The following is an 11,562-nucleotide window of genomic DNA, read 5'->3' on the forward strand; positions in this document are numbered from 1 at the left end:
ATAGGTTTAAATCTAAATAAAATAATAATAATAATAATAATAACCTGTAATGTTTTACAATGCTTTTTATATATTTTATGTTTTTTAATTGTTTATTTTATTGTATCTATTGTTTCTTTCTTGCCTGTAAAGCAGTTTGAACTGCATTGATTTGTTTAAAAAAGTGCTATATAAATAAAATTAGTTTTTAACTAAAAATGATTTTAGTGGATGACATTCCGCTATGTCTGACAGCCCAGCCGTGTCTAAGGAAAATATATAAAATGTTTTTTTATGTAGCCTATGAAAAACATTTATTATAAACATTATATTTTGTTAAATCGTGCAGACATTCGCGTTCACAATTCAAGTGTGGCTTAAGAGTTGTAATACTTTTTGTTTGATGGTAAGGAGAGCACGTGCGCTTTCAGACTGCATGTTTGGTAACATCACCTCATCACGCGCATGTTACTAAACGTGCTCGTCACTCTTTCTTTGCTGCTGGTCTGTATGTTCAACGTAAACACGACCGCTGGAGACTTCTTTACACTGTTAAAGACCGATTACCAGGATGTCCGCTTCTCGTACGGTCATATGTCTGCTGAGAAACGACCTGCGTCTGCATGATAACGAGGTAAATATCACAATCACAGGAATTGTATTTTGTAATCTATAGGAGCATAGATTTGTCTCTCGTCTCGAGCAAACCACGCTCGCGCCTGAATCCGTGTGCATAGACTTGTCCTGCTCGATATGACATGATGTCCTGCTCGAGATTTAACACGTCACAACGATTCTCTTACTAATATTACTTTTTAAACACAAAACAATGATCTATATTTATGCAAGTTTAGTCCTCCAAAGCGTTAGCATGTGACCACGCCCCTTGTGACGAGGACGACAGACTACCCAATGAGCGGCCAGATTTCGCCTCAAAGTCCATTTATTATTCTCAAGTGTTATATATATATATATATATATATATATATATATATATATATATATATATATATATATATGTATATATATATATATATATGTATATGTATGTATATATATATATGTAGTAATATATATATATATATATATATATATATATATATATATATATATTAGTGCTGTCAATCGATTAAAAACTTTAACTAGATTAATCACAAATTTTTTCTGTGATTAATCGCAATTAATCGCAATAAAAAAAGAAATGTTTTTGTACGTTTTTAATATATTTTATAATGTAATAATTTCACAGTTAATCAAATTAATGTAGAAACAACATAAAGACAGTATATTTTAAATACTTGTTTAATGGCATCTTTTTATGAATGAAGGCCAGTATTACTGATATTAATACAGCTACTGATTTTTTTTCTTTTTCACATTTATTAGGCTTCAAAAATATAACAGTTTTTAATTTAAGTGAACTTAAAACAATGCTAACATAAACCCATAATAAATGTCATATTTATTCGTGCCCTTCCTGTCTTAACAGTTAGGAAATATACAGAAATTTAATAAAGTTATCAAAGTTATGTGCAGTCTGCACTGCATAAACTATAAATTAAATAGTTAATCCTTATTAAAGCTACAAAAGTTATTTAGTCAACAGCAGTGAGTCATTTTCTCTGTTCCCTTTGTTCTTTAACTTTACTGACAGGAAGCTTTATTGGCTGCTGTCCCTTTAAGAGCAGACACACACACACACATGCGGATCTCACCGTTTATATACTGTCTATGGATCTCACACGCGCCTCATTCTCTCGCAACTCTTTGTTCATTTTAGACTTTATATAAATCATTTAAGACTGCTCTTATGAGGATAATCGACAAAACGGACATTTTGGGATTGTTATTGTTATTGTTAGTTCAAGCGCGAAAGAGAACTGGATTCTGGCGCCCTGTCTATGTGTGTGTGTGTGTGTGTGTGTGTCTCACATAAGGACATTCACAGACAGCGCATTCTCTTGTGTCTTGCCGCGCTTGAAATGTTTAAAAGCATTTAAATGAATAAGAGCGTGATCATAAAATGTAAAGCTAGCCAACGGATGGCAGAAAAGACGGATGCTGCGTTAATTGCGTTAAATATTTTAACACGTTAAACCAGACAAAAATTAATCGCATGCGTTAACGCGTTAACGTTGACAGCACTAATATATATATATATACACACACACATATACATTATATATATATACACACGTACGTACATATATATATATATGTATGTATGTATGTATATGTGTGAGTATGGGTGTGTGTGTGTGTGTGTGTGTGTGTGTGTGTGTGTATATATATATAATGTATATGTGTGTATGTATATATATATATATACAGACCCTTTCCAAAAAATTTGAATATCATGGAAAAGTTTATTTATTTCCATAATTCCATTCAAAACGTTAAACTTCCATAGATTATAGATTCAGGGCCCACAACTTAAACGATTTCAAGTATTTAGTTGTTTATTTGTACATAATTTGGGCTTCCAGCTCATAAAACCCACGGAAACAGGATTTAAAAAAATTAGAATATTACATGAAATCACACAGTAATTACAGTGATACCATGGTCATTGAACCAGGTTTTGGTTATTTTGGCAGTGTGGGCAGGTGCAAATCCTGCTGGAAAATGAAGTCAGCATGAAGTGCTCTGAAAATGTCCTGGTAGACGGATGCGTTGACTCTGGATTTAATAAAGCACAGTGGACCAAAGTCCTCTTTTCTGATGAGAGCAAATTTTGCTTCTCATTTGGAAACCAAGGTCCCAGAGTCTGGAGGAAGAATGGAGAGGCACACAATCCAAGATGCTTGAAGTCCAGTGTGAAGTTTCCACAGTCTGTGTTGGTTTGGGGAGCCGTGTCATCGGCTGGTGTTGGTCCACTGTGCTGTCCACTCAACACAGCCGTCTACCAGGACATTTTCAGAGCACTTCATGCTTCCTTCAGCAGACAAGCTTTATGAAGATGCTGACTTCATTTTCGAATCGAAAATCGTAAATTGAGTTTTATATATAAAAAAAAAAACTAAAAAACTTTTATATGTTTTTTAGGGGAAAAAATCGCCCAGCTCTAACCTATATATTTATCTTTTGAATTAGTAAACAAATTTTAGGTCTATAAACTACACTGTTCAAATTGTATGAACTGCTCTGCTTGCTTTGACATGTTAAGCTTTGTGGGACCTATGACAAACCGGTTTTACTCCGTTCATCCAGGTGTTTCACTGGGCTCAGAGGAATGCGGAGCACATAATCCCCCTCTACTGCTTCGACCCGCGTCATTACCAGGGCACCCATCACTTCAACTTCCCTAAAACTGGTCCGTTCCGTTTACTTTTCCTCCTGGACAGTGTGAAAGACCTGAGAGCAACACTGAAGAAACGGGGCAGGTGGGAATTTTCCATCACACACAGAATGTACATTCTGTCTTCCACATACTGATGTTTTATGATGAATATATGTTTGTATGCCCTTGTTCAGCACGCTGTTGGTCAGGCAAGGAAAGCCGGAGGATGTTGTTGGTGATTTGATTAAGCAGCTGGGTTCAGTCACAGCTGTGGCGTTTCATGAGGAGGTGCGTTGGCCACATACAGTGCTGTAAGCTGTCAATGTACAAGTTCAGTATTTGCAGTCTTTCTGTCTATTGCCTGAAGGTGGCGTCAGAGGAAAAGACTGTGGAGAAGAAGCTAAAGGACATCTGCTGCCAAAACAAAGTCAAAGTTCAGACTTTCTGGGGCTCTACACTTTACCACCTAGATGATCTGCCATTCAGACACATTGGAGGGTAGGACAAGTGTTGCAGTGTTAAATTAGTATTATTTATATGCTATTATAGTGTTTATTTATATTTTAAATTCGCCTTTTTATTTTATTTTGTTATGTGCTTTTGTCAGTTTTACTATAGTTTTTCATTCTTTTAATATCCCTTCCACTTATTTTTATTTCATTTCTGAGTTTTATTAATTGTAATACTTCAACTTATTTATTTCAATAAGTATTTATTTATTAAAGTAAATATTTATTTGTTTTTGTAATTTTTTGTTTCAGTTTTTAAAGATTTTGACTTTTTATTTTTTTTTAAAGATTTGACTGATTATTTCAGCTTTATTTCAATTATGGAAATTATTTGTAATAGTTTTAGGTTACTTACAGCACTCGTGTTAAATTAAGTTTAGTTAATCCCTGCATGAGCTTTAGACAGTTAATGATAATGTTACAACATTTGGGGAGTATTATGTAAACTGTCTGTGCCTCCCTACGTAATATTTTGCCATTCAAATAATTAAATTACGCTTTAAAAAAATAAATCTTAATATAAATTTTGGATCTTCCGTAGACTGTTCTTTCTTTCAACTATTTTTCCAAACAGGAACTTGATTTCAAAAGTGTGTAAGAAAACGTTATCTGAGAATGCAAAAAACACATTTTTATATTTAATATATTTAAATTCTTTTTTTTATAGAATTTTTAAGAATATTTATTCAAGACATTATTTAATATTGTGTTTTACAAATAGCCTACATTATATATATTGTGTTTTATATACATTATATACTGTATACTGTCTTTTAAACTAATCTATTCTTGTCATTAAAATAGATTTTGGTGCTGACATATAATAAAAAAAAATAATAAAATGATTGTTTTACCAGTTACTATGTTAGCCACTTAAACAGCACATTTAGCAACTTCATCCTAGCTAAGCTTTGTAAAACAAGTTAACTTTCCTTGGAAACTTTACAGAAAAGTACTGGAAACTATTTCAATTCCAATGTTACTATTACTTCCTTTTTCTAAGGCCTGATTACTATTTACATTGTCGGTTTTAGTGCATGTGAGGTCAGCAATTTAAACGTGTGACTTCATTTCCTGTTAATTTCCGCTGTCTTTGAAAGGTTACCTGATGTTTACACCCAGTTCAGAAAAGTGGTTGAAGGACAGGGCAGAGTGCGACCGGTCCTTTCCACCCCGGAACAGGTTAAATCTCTTCCCCTTGGACTGGAAGAGGGTCCTATACCTACATTTGAGGGCCTGGGACAAACAGGTACCTTGATTTACATACAGTAACTGTACAGGACTGTACATATAAACACTATATTCGGATTCATCTATCGGAATGATTTTATGTAAACGTAGCTACTGACATTTAACAGGTTAAATCACATTTAGAGTAAACTGCACCAATATCACTAGATACAAAACATAACAGTCAGTAGGATGGTAAAAAGGCTGAATCATATTTCCTCTTTCTTAATATTGGCAGTTTTACATGAATTGTGCTCTGATTTCCTCTCAGATGACTGAATAATCCTCAGAAGGATATTTGGAGGATAAAACAATTTATCTTATGTTGACCACAAAGAATAGCCATGATATATTTCCTATCTGTGGTTTCAGAGCCAGTGATGGACTGCCGCTCGGCCTTCCCATGCCGCGGTGGAGAGACCGAAGCTCTTGATAGGCTGAAACATTACTTCTGGGATACAGTGAGGACTGCTCTTCCTTTTTCCTAAAAATAACTTCATCAATGAAAGAGGGTTATTGCATGTTCTTGTTTTATCACAGAATGCCGTTGCGTCTTATAAGGAGACTCGGAATGGCATGATCGGAGTGGACTATTCTACAAAGTTTTCTCCTTGGTGAGCCTCTGAAATTATGTTATTTTCATAATGCATAAGCAAATCACAGACTAATGCTGACCCTCCTTCACTTTACTTCAGGCTTACGTTGGGCTGCATATCACCCAGGTACATCTATGACCAGATAAAGAAGTATGAGGCCGAACGAACCGCCAATCAAAGCACGTACTGGTGAGTAACTGGAATGTGTTTTCAAAGAAGATTAACTCATATCAGGTTTTTATGTGCAAGGATACAAATTTTTTTTTTCACCAGGGTGATATTTGAACTTCTGTGGAGAGATTACTTCAAGTTTGTGGGTTTAAAATATGGAGACAGAATATTTCATATGAATGGTAAGTTTGGATTTGTTTTGTTTAAGATTTTTTAATGTTTTTGAAATAAGTTTATTATGCTCACCAAGGCTGCATTTATTTGATCAAAAATACAGTAAAAACACTATAGCAACCAAAATAGAGTAAATCACCTTTTGAAAGGTCACCTTTCTGTTTCACCTGTCTGGATCTTACATGTGTGTTCAAGCATATTCTACCCCTTCTGAGAGGGTATTCTCCAGTGCTGGAGAAGCTAGGAGAGGTCCCAAATTCTCCCAGAGAATGCAAAAATTGCTAAATAATGTTGAATTTGTTGACATTACCAGTCTGTTAAACTCATTTGACAAGTATAAGAAATAAACACACAAAGGATTGTTTGAGTTGAGTAATGTGCAATTTTTCCTTACTACCATTTTTTTTATTAGTTATTTAATCATTTGTATTGAATTGGAACCGGAATCGTTAGGCGGAACCGGAACCGGCAAATTTCGGACTATTCCCAACCCTACTGTTATGTGTCCGACGTTGTAAAGAGAGCTACCATTATGCAGCGTTTACTACAGTAACTTGAGTAAAGTTGATCTAGTGGATCTCTTAGCTCGTGTGAGTGAGTGGAGGCGGGGCTAATTTGCATATTCATGAATCCCCGTATACTAAATGAAGCAAGGGTGTAGAGTTACATTCAATCTATTTTAAAAGGCACACTATGCAAGATTTCTACCTTAATATAACAGCTTCGAAATCATTTTGATGGTAAACGAACTCGTAGTAGGGCAAATAATCCCGATAGCAAAGCAGGGGGGGACGCCGCTGGCAAAACCAGCAGTGCAGGTTTGAGAGGTGGCGCCCCGCCAAATCTCGCGAGAATCGCAACTTGCTTTACGGCACGACGTCACATACATCAACAACATATGAAGCAGCCCATATGGAAGACACTAGCACGCATTTCAGACGTAAATCATGGCAGAGTCGACGAAGAAAACGAAGAAAGAGCGGTCGGAAGAGTGCAGAGACGGCTCTGCGTGAGTGGTATTTACGACAGTAACGTTAAATACAAGTACTCCACAGCGACTCTAGGGGTCGCTGTTTGAGAATAACGGAAACTGCATAGTATGCCTTTAAGTAATGAGAATTTTTTTCACAGCAAAAACTTTAAACATGTTTTAAGGGATAAAATTATTGACTACGAGGGGACTTTAAAATAGCTGTTGTCTTGTTTTATAACTTTCTTGTATTCTTGTCTTGTATTCAAACTTTAAAATTGGCAAAGCTGAATTTTCAGCATAACTGAATTGAATTGAAAAAATCATTTTAATATGCTGATTTGCTGCTCAATCAATAAACATTTATAATTATCATCGATGTTGAAAACAGTTGTGCTGCTTAACGCTTTTGTGAAAACTGTGATTCTTTGATGAATAGAAAAAAAAATTGTTTTTAACAATATACTGTAAATGGTTTACTGTTACTTTTGCTCAATTTAATGCATTCTTGCTGAAGAAAAAGTATGCTGATACTTAATTTCTTGCAAATAAACAAAGCCTTACTGACCAAAATTATCAATTCTAAAAATGCTAAAATTTTGTCTTTTTTAATTTATTTTTATTTACTTTAAACTTGAACTGACATGAAGCTACTAAGGAAGCCCCTCCCCCCCAAAAAACAACAACAACAACAACAACAACAACAACAACACATAACAATCATAAGCAATAAAACAAAATACGAAAAATGTTCCACCAGTTCTTGAACAAAAGCTTTGTAGTGCTCAATTACATTCTAATATAATATTCAAATTAAATGGATGTTTAAATGATTAATATGATAATTTTGATCCCTCATGAACTGAAGGTCTGCAAGACAAGCATGTGCCCTGGAAGACAGATATGACATGGTTCTGTGCATGGAAAGGTAATGTGTCCCTCAGAATCTGCTAGTATTCAAACTTTGTCATCATTTACTCACCCTCAAGTTGTTCCAAACCTGTATGGGTTTCTTTCTTTCCACAAAAGAAGATATTTTGAAGAATGTTGATAATCAAACAGCTGATGACACCTATTGTATTGTTTTGTTTTCCTACTATGGAAGTCAATGGCTACCGTCAAATGTTTGATTACCAACATTCTTCAAAATATCTTCTTTTGTGTTCAACTGAAGAAAGAAACTCACGCAGGTTTGGAACAACTTGATGGTGAGCAAGTGATGACAACATTTTCATTCTTGGGTGAACTATCTCTTTAATTTCTTGAATCAACTGAAGAATACAATATTTCAGTTGATTTTCTGTGAATTAATAGCAAGATATTTTTCACATGTTGTCCAGAGGGGAGAACTGGGGTGCCGTTTGTAGATGCGAACATGAGGGAGCTTGCGCTGACAGGATTCATGTCCAACAGAGGACGTCAAAATGTGGCCAGCTTTCTGACCAAGGATTTGGGCTTAGACTGGAGACTGGGCGCTGAGTGGTTTGAATACCTGCTGGTGAGAAACATTTGCTACAGTATATTTGATGGAGTGGGTTGATACTTCCTGCTCTTTGCTGCGGTTTGATGCGCTATTATCTTTCATTGTTATCAGGTAGACCATGACGTCTGCAGCAACTATGGAAACTGGCTCTATAGTGCCGGAATAGGAAATGACCCTCGAGAAAACAGGAAGTTTAATATGATCAAACAAGGACTGGACTATGACAATAACGTAAGCGGTTGTTTTTACATGTCTCTTACGTAATTAGCACATAAAACAAAAAAAAACACTTGCATTCTGATTCATATATTTTGTTAGTACATCCAAGCAATAAATATAAAGTTCACTGTACACACATTGCACTTTTTTTTGACAAAGTTCTGCATACTATAGGGGTAAGTTGTCACAATTGAACATAATTTAAACAGTAAAATAATTCTAAAATCAAAATCGAAAAGGGAAACATAAAAATATCAAACCATTGTTTTAATCTACATAAATTGTAATTAATAAATTAACAGATTAGTATCAATTAACAGCTTTTTGGGAATGATTTGATTTGAATGAAATTACATTAAAATCTATTTTAAAAAAATCTAAATAAGGTTAAACTTTATTTTAAGTTGTCCTTGTTGCAGTGTTATTATACGTAATTTATAGTTACTATAGTAACTACATGTAACGTGTAACAAGGACACTGTAAAATAAAGTGTTACCCAATATAAAATAGGCTAAACAAACTAAAATCAATGAATTAATCTTGAATTACAAGTTTAAGAGTGCTCAAGTACTTTTTATCTAATATCAGCAAAAATAAATCATTGTTAAAATGATCATTAAAGAATAATCAACAGCTGCTTTGAATCATACACTTATGTGAATCATATTTGTAAAGCCTGGAAACAATTAAAAAATAAAATTAAAAAATACTTTTAAAAAAAAATCTTGAATTACAAGTTTTAAAGTGCTCAATTACAGTCTATCTAATATCAGCAAATGAAATGGATGTTTAAATGATTAAAATGATCATTAATAATGAATTAACAGCTGCCTTTATGGCCTAAACTGATTTTCTTTATATATATATTTGTAAATGCACATACTGGTATTTTCCACTTTTAAATGCTTTTTATTGTCACTTAAGCAGGTTCTGCTATGAACGTAAGTGTACATCTAGGAAGAGGCAGTTACACATGCACCTGATGTGTCCGAGATATTAATGCAGCATAATAAGGTATTTTTCTGCGCAAAATTGACACTAAATGTTGTATCTGTGCAGGGGGATTATGTCCGACAGTGGGTTCCAGAGCTTGGAGGTATTAAAGGTGGGGACGTGCACACGCCATGGACCCTCAGCAACTCGGCACTCTCACACGCCAAGGTTTCGCTCAACGACACATACCCCTCGCCCATCGTCATCGCGCCCGAGTGGAGCCGCCACGTCAACAACAAATCAGTAAGATTATTAACAGCTGATTATTAAGGACTATTAAGGACAAATGCAAGCTTGTATTAAAAAAAAATAAAAATAACAAAATATATTTGTGGTTTCTTTTTCAGTCTGGTCCATCATCAGCAAAAGGGAAGAAGGGCTCATCTTACACACCAAGGCAACACAAAGACAGAGGCATTGACTTCTACTTCTCCAAGAAAAAGGATTTCTGAGGATGAGATGTAGTGGATTGGTGCTTTTTCTTGAGCTGCATCACACAGAGTAGTGAGGTATCTGCTCAGGTTACAGACTGGAATGAGGAAGGGGAAATGAAAAAATGGTGTGGTTTTGTGGTGCTCTTTCCGAATCTATTTTCACATTGCAGCTACAGAAACTGCTGCTCACATTCTGAAGACTAGCTCTAATTTTCATGTGTTTGTATATATTGTATTGGATACAATATTGTATTTTTGGTTGTTTTCATAAATCTCTGTTTCATAAATGTCCTGGTTTAGTCAAGTGTGCTGAAAAGTTATACCTAAAAATACATTTTGGGGGGAGTTTTGCCTTGTGCCAGGGATTTATGTAAATTATAGACAAACTGTGAAAAAGTTTGAATAATGGGCACATTCAGAATATTTTCTTCATTTATTCGGAAATAGGAAGTGGAAATAGGAAATAGGAACTCTCCAAACACTTGTATTTTTGGTTGTTTTCATAAATCTCTGCAAATGTCCTGGTTTAGTCAAGTGTGTTGAAAAGTTATACCTAAAAATACATTTTGGGGGGAGTTTTGCCTTGTGCCAGGGATTTATGTAAATTATAGACAAACTGTGAAAAAGTTTGAATAATGTGCACATTCAGAATATTTTCTTCATTTATTCGGAAATAGGAAGTGAGAAGGGCCAACTGTTTCAGTTTGGTTTTGAAAAGCAAGGGAAAAGGCTGTAAGACAGCTGTGTGCTATGATTACTAGTCAGAGTACTAAGTAAAAAGCACTGCAATACTTTTCCTGCATCTTTTATTATAACTTTTCTTTGAGGTATTAATATCAATGACTTTTCTTAGGGCTACTTAATTTGGCATGAACAAAATGTGCACTTTCACAAAATATGTAATATTCTAAAGTGGACATCTATGTGTTATGGTTTGGTTTATTGTCACAGGACAACAAAATTGCTTCCTGCATGTTGGTTGAACCACTGGAAACAAAATTGCTTTCTTTTTTTTTGTAAAAGAACTATTCCAACATTTCTCCAACTTAAGTGTTTTTAACTCTCCAAACACTTGACCGCATTAATTTGATTTAATGATATATGTTTGGAGAATTCTATGTGTTCAATTTACTCTTAATGTTTTCTAAATTATATAATTAACAATAAATTGAACACAGAGAATTCCAAACATAGACAATTATTTACCTAATATTCAATACTTGGCATTTTTAAATGCTTTTTATTGTCACTTAAGCAGGTTCTGCTATGAACGTAAGTGTAAATATAGGAAGAGGCAATTACACATATGCGTCTAATATTAATATTAATGCAGCATAATAAGGTATTTTTCTGCGCAAAATTGACACTAAGTGTCGTATCTGTGAAGGGAAGTATGGAAACTGTAACCAAACCATGAAATTTGAACCAAAACGCAATTGGAGAGGAGACCATTTGAAGCCTTTTTTTCTCCACAACTTTCTAGCGTAAAAGTTTCGGAAATTGTCCATATTTGGTGTTTCGCT

At 34.5% G+C, this 11,562-nt stretch overlaps 1 protein-coding gene across 1 annotated transcript; it reads left to right on the top strand.

Annotated features, from left to right (window-relative positions):
- Positions 1-199: 199 nt before the first annotated feature.
- cry-dash (cryptochrome DASH) lies at positions 200-10,964 on the top strand. The gene is made up of 14 exons (XM_084398612.1): positions 200-613; positions 3,190-3,362; positions 3,454-3,547; positions 3,627-3,757; positions 4,869-5,017; positions 5,371-5,459; positions 5,539-5,612; positions 5,694-5,783; positions 5,868-5,947; positions 7,778-7,837; positions 8,250-8,407; positions 8,504-8,623; positions 9,672-9,848; positions 9,953-10,964. The coding sequence occupies exons 1-14, from the start codon at positions 551-553 to the stop codon at positions 10,055-10,057; spliced, it is 1,563 nt and encodes a 520-aa protein (XP_084254738.1). The 5' UTR covers positions 200-550; the 3' UTR covers positions 10,058-10,964.
- The last annotated feature ends 598 nt before the right edge of the window (positions 10,965-11,562 follow it).

This window comes from Rutilus rutilus (genome assembly GCF_951802725.1).
Source record: "Rutilus rutilus genome assembly, chromosome: 24".
NCBI classification, from domain to species: Eukaryota; Metazoa; Chordata; class Actinopteri; order Cypriniformes; family Leuciscidae; genus Rutilus; species Rutilus rutilus.